Below are 14062 nucleotides of genomic sequence, written 5' to 3'. Positions count from 1 at the left end.
AAGACAAAGAGCCCACAGTTTAGGAGACTAGAAATTAGGTTAGTAATATGTCTTGGTGCCGTGATTCAAGACTTCTTGGGGAATCAAGAAGAGAGCAATCACTTCTCCTGCGAGTGATTTGAGGATTAAAAAGCTTCCTGGAGAACTGAGTACCTACCTGTCAGGTGGATGGTAGGGCAAGGATGTGGATGCAGAGAACTGTGTAGAACAGCCCAGAAGGCTGAAATGCGAAGTAACTCAGGATGGTCAGTTTCCTGTGTTGTGCGTTGGGAGGAGTGAGTGGTGGCCAACACAGGGATGAGTCTGGGAAGTGAGGTAGAAACTAGACCTGAAAGGCCTGGTGTGACAGAACAGACTGATTTGTGGTCTCACTGTGGTTTATTTGAAATAGTGAGAGTATTGAGACATGCCTTATTTTAGAGGGTCCACATTCCTACAATTGTGCAGTGAGATTTCATAAAATAAACCACATCTTACCTTTTTTATTTTCATTAGAAAGATGAAAATATATACCTTACAACTTCCACAAGTAAAGGAAGAAAAGAACACACTTTAGAAACCTATCTTGCATCTCTCAATCACATGGGTAGCCTCCAAGAGAGCTTCTGTGGCCATAGCATTTCATTTTTTCAAACATCAGGGAAACACAGCATCCTGGCGTCTCAAGCAGGAAATCACACTATTCTATCAGGAGGCAGGGCAGAGGAGGGTTTTTTTTTTCCTGTTTAGTCAAAAGTTAGAGAAAACTAATTATCAAGGTCATAACTCCAATATTTCATTCCTAAAATCAAACCAGTATTGAAGTCGAGCCTTCCTTATTCGATCAGAATTTGAGTGTCACAATTTTTTTCCTTTCCAAAAGAGTTCATTGTCCTTCTTCAATTCTCTTATGCAAAACATGTCTATCAGTGTGGGCAATGACCCCACGACTCCAACCCTTTAGAGTTTAAATAGATGACTCACCTAGGATTTATCCATGGATTTCCTACATTGCTTTGGGAAAGTGCCAGTTCCAGCCAAGCTAGGGCAGAGACTGTTTGAATTATTTGAAAAATTGTAATGACTGTAATAATCTACCTCCCTAGACTAAAAAAAAAAAAAAAAAAAAAAAGGTATAAAATTCTTTGGGATCAGACAGCCCATGTCTGGAACATGTGCATACAGATAAAACCTGGAGAGAAATATGCCAAAATGGAAGTTGTTGGGTTACAGTGAAAAAACACTTTTGATGATTTTCTCTGTGAGAACAAATATTTAAAAGGGTGTTTAAGAATGTTGGAGGCTTAATACAAAATACTGAATCTTTCACAATACCTAAGATTCATGAAAGTCTTTTGCATATACTTTAATTCTGAAAGCAAAATTTTTGAATAGCTAAATTTTCTATTATGGGTTATTATTGGCTATTAATAGATGAAATTAAATTTCAAGTACATTTTAAATTCTCAAAATTTGTATTTATACCAGAAAGGTTACTTCGGCTAACAATTTTATCTATTAGCATTCATATCAAGGCTAAGGTCACAAGTTAGCTAAGCAAATTCTCTGCACCAAAACTCCCATATATCTTGTACATCTTTTATGTTTATATTTTACTCTGTATTTTAATCATTTACTTCTTTTTCACTTTTTTTTTTTTTTTTTTGCATACCTGAGGGCTGAGTCTCTTATTGTCCTATCTTTATTACTAGTTCCTTGAATATCCTAATTTGGATATACCATTCCTCTCCTGCTGAGACCTTGACTGATAAAAGACAGTTTTTATTATTGCAAAAAGAATCTACCATTCTTGACCAGTATAATGATTGCTTTCTAAAAATCTTCTCAATAGCTTCTGTAAGTCTAAATTCCTTTAGGAATTTAGCCTAACTTTTAGGCTCTTGGTGTGTAAAACTTATTATGTACCCAGCCACATCCTTTTCTGTCTTTCACCTCAGCCAAATTAAGATCACACCTTCTTCCTTCCAGGGCTCCACTCTTCACCCCCATCTGTTCTTGCGTTACTTCTCTGCTCTTTGAACTTTGAGAATACTTTTCTTAGAAGTAGCTTCATGTTAAAGGCTAAAGTAAGTATGAATATTACATTTTCAATGGGTATTGTGGGATGCGGGTGGAGAGGTAACACAGGTAAACAAAGCTAAATCACTTTTTTTTTTAATTTTTTTTTCAACGTTTTTTATTTATTTTTGGGACAGAGAGAGACAGTGCATGAACGGGGGAGGGGCAGAGAGAGAGGGAGACACAGAATCGGAAACAGACTCCAGGCTCCGAGCCATCAGCCCAGAGCCTGACGCGGGGCTCGAACTCACGGACTCACGGACCGCAAGATGGTGACCTGGCTGAAATCGGACGCTTAACCGACTGCGCCACCCAGGCGCCCCGCTAAATCACTTTTTTACGGCAGCAGTTTTTGGTCTTTGATGTGCATTGTGACCCTCTGAGAGAGCAGAGGGTAAGCAGCATTTCTCAAACTTATTTGACGAATGGACTCTTGTTATCTAAGGGAACCTTGTTACCTACTAAGAACCTGCCGTCGTTCCTCAGTTCACAGTTTGGAAAACTTTGCTGTAGGAGGATGCTTCTAACTCTATCCTGCTCTTCCTCCATAAATATGTATTGAATAAATGAACAAATATTGACACAATAGGTCAGAGCTCTAAGAGAAAGGAAGTGGAAGCAAGGGCTCTACACCCCCCTTTCTTTTAATCCCATGGTGTCTGTTGTGTCAGGATCTTCTAAGATGGTGTGAGCTGGGAGGTGGCCAGCACTTCCTATAAGATCCAGTTTGAGGTACTGATTGATGGTACCTGGCTATGGATTCAGAGGTCTTCTTCAAGCTTTTATGCCTAGATTAATTGTAGATGCAGTTTCTCCTCTGGGCTTTCTGCCTTAACCCTGAACTTGGTAGGGGTGGAAAAAAGAAGTAAACAAGAAGGCAGAGAGTAGTATTTATCAGGTGCTTGCAATATGCCAGGTACTATATTTGGGTTATCTCCTTTCCTGGAGAAGCTCACAGTCTAGGAAGCTCACAGGAAGGAAAATACATAAAAATAAGTATAATTAATGCAGTATAATGTAACATACCACAGAACATAAGTGTGTATGAATGAAGAGCTTGCACCCTGTTTTCTTTAACATTGTCTCATTATTCTGCTATGTCAGCATCTATAATTATTGGCATTTGACTCCCTATTTTATTGTGGAGTAAGCTTGAGACCAGACTGAGATAATGTCCACCTGTGTTCATGTCTTATGTAGAAAAATATACAGATTTTTAGAAGTAGACATATGGACTGGATGTTGCTAAGAGGGTAGAGGGGGAAATGAGCAGATAAGTTAGAGAAGTCTTTTTATCTAATATTTCACACCCCTTCTTCTATTGATCAACAAATACAAATATTGGCTAATTTGATTGATTTAGGGTCTTCTTCCTTTGCTTCTGCATTTTATTAGAGAAAATAGACTTAAAAAATTAGGCAGAAAGTTCTAGAAAGATGGAGTAGATGTATTTTTTCCTATTCAACCAGCTGAGTGTAGCTAGAAGCACTGAACATCGGATGTAAAGCAAACATAAGACTCTGAAAAAGGCAAACCAGTTAAGGACATTTGAATCCAAAGAATGACACAGTGGTGAGTTACCCATTTTTCATTTTGTTTTGATTTGATTTGCTTTATTCTTGCCCCATATGTCCTAGGCTTGGAACTGAAGATGTGAAAAGCCAGAACTTCCAGTGTGCACAGACAAAGGGGAGCCCCAATGACAGCCTGCTCTCTCTAGCCGAAGGACCAGGAAAGGAACAGCCTAGCATGAGAGAAAATGTTTAGACAGTTGCTACTCTACTCTGGCCAAACAACATAGAAAAAAAACTATGTTTTTCCAGACCCACATCTGAAAAGGCTATAAGGGCCTTTCAACCTCCACCCTGGCTTGGCTGTAACAAGGTACCCCAACCTCATTGCCTGTCCTCAGCCACTGTGGTGTCAGGCAAGACTAAGTAGGGAGCCAATTTTTCATCCTCACCTGATAGAAATGAAGCACTCTCTCTTCCCTTTCTCTCTGGGGTGGTGTCATTTCAAAGGGGCCCAGTGGAGGCTGAGGACTTTCACTACCACACAGTGGTAATAAGTCCACCTGGCCATCCCCCGCTCCCGCCCCCATCTTCCATGGTGCCAGGGGAGATCATATGGAGAACTCTGACAATGCACTTCTATAGCCGTGGAGGCCTAGCAGGAAGCCAGTAATGAGTGCTCAGTAGTAACAAGGACCCGCTACCACATCAGGTGTGAATAGAGACCAAGTGGAGAACTTGGATTTTCTCCCACTTACAGCAACGAGACAGTAATGATACCCCTTTTTCTTTTGGAGAAATGTCTAAAAATCAAGGAAAACAAAGGCTTAAGTAAGATCTAGAATCTCATAACATAATATCTCAAATGTCCAAGTGCCAGTTGAATTACACTCAACAGACCAGGAACTGGGAACATGTCAAACTGAATGTGGGAAATCTCTGTACCTTCTACTTAATTCTACTGCTTAAAAAAAAAAAAAAAAGACAAAAAGATAAAACTAAATATAAAGAAAAAATATTCAAAACATCAATGGAAAAAGGGCACATCATTATAGGGAAAAATTATTTAAATGATACTGGACCTCTCCTCAGAAACTATGGGGGCCAGAAGGAACTGACAACCTTTTTCAAATGCTGAAAGAAAAGCACCCTCAACCAGGAATCTCATATCCAGTGAAATTATCCTTTAGGAATAAAGAGAAAATGAAGACATTCTTAATTAAAGGAAAACTAAGGGAATTTGTCACTAGACCACCTACCTTAAAAGAAGGGCTAAAAGAAGTTCTCTAAACAGAAAAGAAATGATAAAAGATGGAACCTTGGAATATCAGGAAGGAAGAATGTGATAAACAAAAATATTGCTAATACAATGACCTCTCTCCTATGGTGTTTTCTAAATATTTTTGATGATTGAAGCCAAAAATTATAAAAAAAATTAACCCCACACCCTGGTGTGGTTTCAAATGTAGGTATATAGAGGAAATGTATAAGAAAACCTGTTTATAAATAGGAGAGGGTAAATGGCTGTAATGGAGATGAGACTTCTATATTTACTCAAGCAGGTAAAATGGCAGCAACAGTAATATTCAGAACCGCACAAAATGGAAGTTCAAAAAATGTTCAGGGAACCCACAATCTCTTACAGAACACAGAAATGAAGGAAATGCTTCCCAATTCATTTTATGAAGCTAGAATTTCCTTGATACTAAAACCAAAGACAGACAGATGGAGGAAGGAAGGAAGGAAGGAAGGAAGGAAGGAAGGAAGGAAGGAAGGGAGGGAAGAAAAGAAAACTACAGACTAATATTCTTTATGAATTTAGACACAAAATACAATATATTACTACTGGGGAAGGTACAGGGGATCTCTCTGTGGTATTCTTACAACTGCATGTGAATCTGTAAGTATCTCAAAATAAAAAGTTTATTTAGGGGCGCCTGGGTGGCTCAGTCGGTTAAGCGTCCGACTTCGGCTCAGGTCATGATCTCATACTCCGTGAGTTCGAGCCCCACGTCGGGCTCTGGGCTGACAGTTCAGAGCCTCGAGCCTGCTTCACATTCTGTGTCTCCCTCTCTCTCTGCCCCTTCCCTGCTCATGCTCTGTCTCTCTCTGTCTCAAAAATAAATAAGCATTTAAAAAAAATTAAAAAAATAAATAAAATAAAAAGTTTAGTTAAAAAAAAACAGAGCAAAGGAGTGGGCGAAGACAATCTTAGATTCCATCTGATGTTAGTAGAATTCCAAAATTGATTTATAGGCGATTACAAACCCAAGTTAATTTTGCTCCAATAGATTTCTGAACATTTTACAACTCCCTTTAAGTGGTTGAAGGATGCCACAGTTTTAGGGTTAGGAAATAGTGCTGTGAGTAATTGAAAACTAATGTCAAATGCAAACTTGATGTTACTGTTCTTTTTTGTTATATTATTTATAGATACTTCAGTACTAGCAGATGTCTTAATCTGTGGCAAAGTAAAGTGCAATCTTTTGAAAAGATATGGTTTTGGAATAACCTTAGGAGTAAGTCAACATAAATGACCTAAAGCATAGTGACCCTAACTCATGCTTATTCATTTCATCCCTAACCTTGGCACCCTGCAGCCATTCCTGTCTACCTAATCATTCCCATAATCCACACAGAGCACAAGAATTACATTAGGCAATGTGACCTTGGAACTCTCCAATGTGCCATTACTCTATGCTGACAGAAATGATATGACACTGTGATTCATAGCAAACCCTTACCAACTGCTTCTCAAAGGTTTGTCATGGTGGCTTTGTAAGTCTGCCCTGGTTGAAGAGGGTGTAAGGAAGTGTTCTTTGGGAAAGAGATAGCTGAGTCAGTACCACCCTCATCTTCATTATCATATGAATTCCAATGTGCTGGGCCAAATTGGTTAGATGAATTTTATAATGAACAAAAGAAGACTGAAATCAAAAGCAAATTATTTTGGGGGCGCCTGGGTGGCTCAGTCGGTTGAGCGTCCAACTTCGGCTTAGGTCATGATCTCACAGCTCATGAGATGGAGCCCTGCGTCGGGCTCAGTGCTGACGGCTCAGAGCCTGGAGCCTGCTTCTGCTTCTGTGTCTCCCTCTCTCTCTGCCCCTAACCCACTCGCATTCTGTCTCTGTCTGTCTCAAAAATAAATAAACATTAAAAAAAATTTTTTTTTAAAAGCAAATTATTTTTTAGGAGAAATCTAGGTCAAAAGTGAGAGGGATTTTTGTTTTGGTTTTCAAGCAATGAAAAGGGGTTTTTTTTTTGTTGGTTTTTTTTGTTTTTTGTTTTTAATTCTGGAGAAAAGTATAATGTGTAGCATAGTTTAAAGAAAGTTAAAGAAGAAATCAATCTATAAACCCTGAGAAGAAGATGGAAAAGTTAAGAGTTGAAAAGTACTGGTGGCAGAGAGTTTGGAAACAGAGTGCTGTTGAGAGTGACCATGTGCAAACACAGTAGTCGAAGATAGTATCTCGCTATTTTCAGAGCTGCAAGGTCAGGACTGTTAGCCACAAATACAGTGTGTGTGGGGGGGAAGCCACAAAGGATATTATTGTCAAGCTAGAGGTCAACTGGAGAAGGAACCAAGTCCATTGGATTCTCTTCAGGAAGAACTGTTGCAAATGAATTTATATTTAAAATAAAACATTATAATTTATTATTATATCATATAAATATTCCATAAAGTCATGTTAAATATATATTTTAAAATAATTTGGTACATGGCATTTGTTCCTCCCTTTGGCCCTTATAGGGAACTCTTTTTTTGTAATCTTTTATGCTATAGCTTTAAAATATTGATCTATTCAATACATATTTAATGAGCCTTCTATTGCTGTGGAGACTAGAAATATAGACAGGCATGGCCTCTGCCTGGCAGTTGTCTTCCCCAGGGATACTGAATGGGCAGCTGGAGTCACATGGCCAGGGATGGAGTCCTAATACCATCGTGTCCTAGCCACGTGGAAAGTCATCTACTCTTTGGCAAACCATTTCTACACCTTTAAATTGAGAATAGCTTCTGATGTGCTTACCTTAAACGTGCTTCTTGTTTTGAGAATCGAATGGGATAATCTTAAGTGTGTGATGAGCTCTGTTCTTTATAAAGCATGATATATTTTTGTATGATTTTTGTACTTGTTTATACTCAGTCCATTGTGGGGCAGGAACCATGCCCTATGTTCTTTATATCCTCACACCCTAGCACGGGGTCTGGCACATAGTAAGTGTGGGCAGCAAATGCTGTATATCTCAGTGAATAATAGCTTTACTCGCATGGGTCTTACTACCAAGGTGACAATAAACAACAAGGATAATAAATCTATACATTATATGGCATACTAGAAGTGATACATGCTGCGGGAATAAAAATCTGAGTAATGAGAACTCAGAGTCCTGAGGATATGAGATGCAGTTCTTAAAGGGGAGACCAGGCTTGATTCCACTTTATAGAAGGTGAGGGTTTTAGCCATGTGAATATTCGCGGGAAGAAAATTGGGGGCAGAGGGAAAGACCAGTTTCCTAGTTGGTGGAACTCTGCCTCTCTTGTTCAAGGAACATCAAAGAAGCCGGTGTGTTCTGGGTGGAAGAAGGCAAGAAGAGGAACAGAAAGGGAGGTCAGAGAGGACATGGACAGAGTGAGCTATTGCAGGTGCGCCTCTGAGTGCACTGGGGGCCACTGCAGGGTAATGAGAAGATGTACCCTGATGTGGTCTGATTAGCTTCAAAAGAATCACTCTGGCTGCTACTTTGAGAGTGGATACAGGCAGACGAGGGGGAAATGACAGCAGCAGAGAGATTGTTAAGAGCTATTGTAGTAATTCAAGTGAGAGATGATAGTGCCTGCACCTCGGTGGTAGAACTGGAGAAAGAGAAGTGGTCAGATCTGGAAATATTTCGACAGTCTGCATATGGGATGTGGAAGACAGAGGAGCCTGCATGATGACTCCACTGTTTTTGCTGAACAATTCCAATGGAATTGGAAGGCTGGAGCTGCCACATGAGAAGAAGCCTGTTGGGGGGTGCAGCTTGGAGAGAGGACCAGGAGTCAAGGTTGGGCATATCAGACATCCCAGTAGAAATGTCAAAGATGCATTCATATATATCAGTCAGGAATTCAGGAGGGAGTTCTAGGCTAGAAGTAATAATTTAGAAATTGTTGGAATTTAAGTGGTACTTAAAGCCATGAGACTGGCTGAGATTACAGAAGGAGTGAGAAAAACAGAGGAAACGTCCAAAGAGGGAGCCTTGGAGCACGCCGGTGGTAGTTTAAAAGTTGCAAGAAAAGGAAGACAAAGGAGACTGAGAAAGAGGGATCAATGAAGCATTGGAAAATGCAAGATTTCCTCCAGGAATCCAAGTGAAGAAAGTGTATTATGGAAAAGAGAAAGATAAACTTGTCAATTGCTTAAATTTGTCAAGTAAGTTAGAGAGAACTGACCTTTGAATTTAGCAATATGGAGGTTATGAGTGACCGTTAATAGAACAGTTTTAGTGGTGTGAAAGTCAAACTCCTAATTAGAGTGGGCTTAAGGGAAAAGAGGAGGGCAGGAAATGGAAACAGTGATAGAAACAACTCTCTTAAGAAGTCTAGCTGCAAAGAGAAGGAGAGAAATGTGATGGTAGTTGGCAGAAGAAGTTGAGTCAAGAGAGGTTTTTTGTTTTTTTTTTTTAAGATGGCAAAAATAACAGCCTCATGTGTGCCAAGAGGAATGATCCAGCTAGGATGGGGAAGTTGATGATGCTGGGAGGAAAAGCGTTCTTAGGAGGATGAGATCTATAGTATAAAAATACAAACATAATAGGGGCATGGATAGTTCATTTAGAGAAACGGGTGGAAGGGCAGAGTGTTGGGTACATTCTGGAGAGTGAGCAAATGTCATGTCAATGGCAGTTCCCTTCTGAACACTTTGATTCTATCTGTGAAGTAAGAAACAGAGTAAGTCAGCAGAAGGTAAAGATCGGGAAAGAATGATAGAGTTTTGAGGAAAGAAAAGGCATGAAAATTAGATAGTGGAAGAGAGAATGAAAAACTTTGTCCTTATGAATCTTTTTTTAAAATTTTTTTAAGGTTTATTTATTTTTGAGAGAGAGACAGAGACAGAGTATGAGTGGGGCAGAGACAGAGGGAGAGGGAGACACAAAATCCGAAGTAGGCTCCAGGTTCTGAGCTGTCAGCACAGGGCCTGATGTGGGGCTAGAACCCACGAATTGAGAGATCATGACCTGAACTGAAACTGGATGCTTAACCGACTGAGCCGCCCAGGTGCCTCAACTTCTGGTTGATCAAAAAAAGAGACTCTTCATGGTTATGGTAGACTGGGTAAGGAGAAAAAGCATTCTGAGGGGAAAAATACGTAAGTAAAATCACTTGTATCACCTAATTCGAGAATATGCCATAGAATCAGTCAAGTTGTGGCAGGACTAATAGTAGACTTTAGTACTAATAAGGCACAGCATAAGGAAGAGACAGTGCAGAATCTTGCTACCTGATCAGGAAGAAGGCAGGCCATAAATGTTGACCATATACTATGTTTTAGGCATCATACTAGGTTTTTACCTTCTTAATTCACTTATTCCTCACAGTAACCTGGAAAAGGAGTTGTTTTTATCCTTATTTTCCCTATGAGGAAACTGAGGCCCAGAGAAGTGAGCAAAGCGTCCAAGGTCACACAGCTTACAAGATGTGAACCTCTGGAATTGAATCGCACTGGCTTCGAAGCCTTAATGATGTACTGCTCCCTGTTTTAGACACTTTCTTTTCAAAAGAGTGTGGAGAAATTAATCAGAAGGGACAGTTCCCATACAGGGGACTCAAGTAGGTGCTAAGTGCAGAGACAATTTAGTATAGGGAGAAGTCTAAGATCAGAGTAGGGAGAGGAGAGGCCACTGGAGACTGGATTCTCATACCCTGATGCAGCCTCAGGCAAGACTCAACCTCTGTAGCATCAATTTATTCTTGTTAAAAAAAAAACTGCAGGTTTTTATCAGGTGGTCTCTGACAGCCCTTCCAGCCCTAACGTTCTTTGTCTATAAGTAGCAGAGGGCACCAACAGCTTTCCTCTTCTCTAGGGAGCGTCCCCTGGGCTCTGTGCCCCCAGCACCAGACCTGAGGACGCCTAAGTGGGAGGCGGGTCTGGAGCTTTCCCCGGCCCCTCGGTCGCCCTATGATTGTTGAGGGTCCAGAAACAACCCCCCCCCGCGGGGGTGTAAACAGAAAACTGAGCACCGAGAGAGTATGACAGTCACTTTGGGGGGGCTTATGTGCCCTGCCAGGCGAGCCTCTCCGAGCACCGAGCAACGGGAGCCCCAGGCTGGTCGCCGGCTTATCGGCAGCAGAAGGCGCGGTGGGGCTGGGGCTGGGGCTGGGGCTCGCCCGGGTGGGCGGGGGCCGCGCCGAGCGCCCCCCCACCCCCGCCCCCCGGCGACGAGGGAGGCACTCAGCGCCCCTCGCCCGCGCCTGGCCTGCTGAGGTAGCCGGGATGGGGGTGGGGGGGCGGCGGCGTTCTGCTCCCGCGGGTAGGGGGCCTGGCCCCGGCGGCGGCGAGAGGCGTCGCTGGGGCGCGGCCCGCGTAGGGGGCGGAGGCGAAGGTCCCGCGAGCAAAGTCCAGGCTCCGCGGCCGCAGCGCCCCACGCGCCCCGCGGCTCGGACAGAAAGAGCTCGAGGTTGGAGGTGAGTCAGGCCCCGGCGCTCAGGCCTGCGGCGGGAAACGCCGGCGGCCGTGCGCGTGAGACCCGGACAGCGGGGTCTCCGCCCGGCGCCCCTTGGCCCCGCGACCCTGCGCCCGGCTCATACGCCTCGGTTGCGAGCGGTGAGGAGCTGGGCCGGTGCCCCTGGACCTGAGGCTGTTGGTTTCTCCCCAGGTTGACATGGATGTTGAGGCGGGAAGGAACGGAAGCGTCCGGTGCCCCGGGAGAGAGGAGGACGACTTTGAACTGAGCAGTAGCAGGTACCTCGCCAGCGCGCCAATCGGCAGGGCCCAATTCAGCCTTGGAAAGGGGAGAAAGTCTGTTGATGCCTTTGTTTTGGAGGCTTCTCTGGAGGGTGTCTTCTAAGATTCCGACTTTCCTGAAGGAGTGGCACAGAAGCTCCTTTTGAACAGGCTTAGGAAGAAGAGAAGGCTAGCTTCAAAAGTGCCTCTTCCCCGCTTTGTGCGGTGTGATTCGATGAGTATCTGTGTTGTGTAACACTCCTTGCATCATAGAACTCAAAACTTTTACAAGTAACTTTCCTAAACATCTTCTGATTCTTCGTGCTTATAGAGCATGAGATATCTGCTGATGATGGCTGTGCTTTTTGAACAAGAGTAGTGAAGCAAACAAAACAAAACAAAAACAATAGCCATAACCACAACAAAAACCCTCCTCTCCCTGTTAATTCCTCTTCCTCCTTGGGTTATCTCCTCCCTCTGCCCCCAGCACCTCCTTGTTCGTATTTCTGCCTTTGGGGCAGTGAGGTGAGGAAGGGGTCCTTGAGCAGACTCATTCTTGGGTAAACTGAGCTTCCAGATCAATGTTTGTTCAGATGCAAAGGAGAAACCTCAGGGCTTCATTTGCTTGCTCCTCTTTCTCCGTGACTGGCTGTTTGGTACTCTGGGGCCCTTGTTAAAAGAGCATTTCACAGGCCTTAGTAGGGGTAGAAGCGACCAGTCAGTCAATGGTGTGTTGTCTTTGTTTCCTCTTTCAGTGTGGGAATAGTGAATCATTTTCGCCTTTAGCCTCAAATAGTTTCTGAGGCTGTTATGGGAGTTCATGCCAGGCCACCCAAAACTAATTGACCTGTGCCATCAAGTAATCACCCAGAGGGACAAATTTATCAGGTTCTGTAGTGAGTCCTCAAGCTGCAAGGGGCCTGATTATCCAAATGAAAATACCCTATCTGATGTTTAAACTAAAGAATTATTTTAGTCTGTTAACATCTTCATGCAGTGATATTGCTCCACTCCTTCTAAGTACTGTGGTATTCATTCATAGAAAATTTAGTTTGCCAAATAGAATTAGGAACCAGATGGATGGTATTATTTCTATAGGAAAAAAAATGTGGTTTTCATAAGCTGGCAATTTAGGCCGGGATTGACTGTGAATCCATAAATAGATGGCATTTTTATGAAGGCTATATTTATGTATTGCACCCGCTGAACATTTGATGAGTGTACAAAGGAGCTATCACTGCAAAAGACGCAGTAATCCCCCAGAACCCACAGGAGGTCTCAGAAGTGAAGTTCGCAGCCTTGTATTGCAAACATGAGAAAACAGTTCAGAAGAGAAATAGAGAAAGTTAATATTAGTTAAGACTGTAAGATGGTGAAAGTAAATGTTGAGACTAATTTTTATTTAAAAAAGCAGACCAGGGGCGCCTGGGTGGCTCAGACGGTTGAGCGTCCGACTTTGGCTCAGGTCACGATCTCATGGTCTGTGAGCTTGAGCCTCGCATCAGGCTCTGTGCTGACAGCTCAGAGCCTGCAGCCTGCTTCGGAATCTGTCTCCCTCTCTCTCTACCCCTACCCCATTCATGCTCTGTCTCTCTCTGTCAAAAATAAATAAAACATTAAAAAACAATTAAAAATAAAAAAAGTGAAAAAGCAGACCAAAGCTTATTCGTTCAAAGAAAGTCAAGCACACATTAGTTATTTAGGGCAAGTGGCAAGTTAGTCATATGATAGTTCCAGTCATGCTGCTATATTGCCTATGGCACCTTCTTCAGAATATATTTAGTGTCAGATGTCTGTCTTTTGATTTTAATATATGTTCCAAATAATTTGGGATCAAGTCTTCTGAGCAAAACTTTATCACCTACCTAAACTAAACAGTTAACAAATTAAGCTAAATAAGTGCATTTAGGGGCGCCTGGGTGGCTCAGTCAGTTGGGCGTCTGACTTCGGCTCAGGTCACGATCTCATGGTCCGTGACTTCGAGCCCCGTGTCGGGCTCTGGGCTGATGGCTCAGAGCCTGGAGCCTGCTTTCAATTCTGTGTCTCCCTCTCTCTCTGCCCCTCCCCCGTTCATGCTCTGTCTCTCTCTGTCTCAAAACAAATAAATGTTAAAAAAAAAATTTAAATAAGTGCATTCAGGTAAAAAAAAAAAAAATCTCTACCCCCATGGACTTTACATTATTATATGGACGACAGACATAATAATACTTGTGCAAACTAAATAAGCTACAGCAAATGTTAGAAGATAATAAATGCTATGGAAAATATTAATCAAGGCTAAGGAAATTGGGAGTGCACAGAAAAAGTCGGTTGCAATTTTTAATAGGGTGGTTAAGATAGGTGTTATTGGGAAGGCAGTATTTGAGGAAAGACTTGAAAGACACGAGAAGAGAGAGCTATATGGATGTGTGAGGGGACAGCCTTCCCGGCAGAGGGAACTGACAATATAAAGACCTACTACAGGACCATGTTTGGTATGTTCACAGAACAACGACAGCAAAGAGGCCAGGGTGGCTTGAAGCAGGGCAAACAGGAGTAGGGAAAATATGGTCAGAGAGGTAACAA

The 14062-nt window shown here is 42.4% G+C and overlaps 1 protein-coding gene across 3 annotated transcripts in view; it reads left to right on the top strand.

The window, feature by feature from the left end:
- Window positions 1-14062, top strand: part of ABCB1 (ATP binding cassette subfamily B member 1) — a 217708-nt gene that overhangs the window by 131060 nt on the left and 72586 nt on the right. The window contains exon 29 of one of the 3 annotated variants that reach the window (XM_042916940.1): window positions 1969-2032. The exons of 1 other annotated variant lie outside the window; for it this stretch is intronic. In XM_042916940.1, coding sequence (XP_042772874.1) covers window positions 1969-2019 — 51 coding nt within the window. In that variant the 3' untranslated portion in view covers window positions 2020-2032. Of the gene's footprint in view, window positions 1-1968; window positions 2033-11435; window positions 11516-14062 lie in introns of those variants that run through there. One more of the 3 variants, XM_042916949.1, reaches the window with a different exon arrangement.

This window comes from Panthera leo, chromosome A2, assembly GCF_018350215.1.
Source record: "Panthera leo isolate Ple1 chromosome A2, P.leo_Ple1_pat1.1, whole genome shotgun sequence".
Classification (NCBI taxonomy): domain Eukaryota; kingdom Metazoa; phylum Chordata; class Mammalia; order Carnivora; family Felidae; genus Panthera; species Panthera leo.
This window is presented reverse-complemented; position numbering and strand designations above follow the sequence as displayed.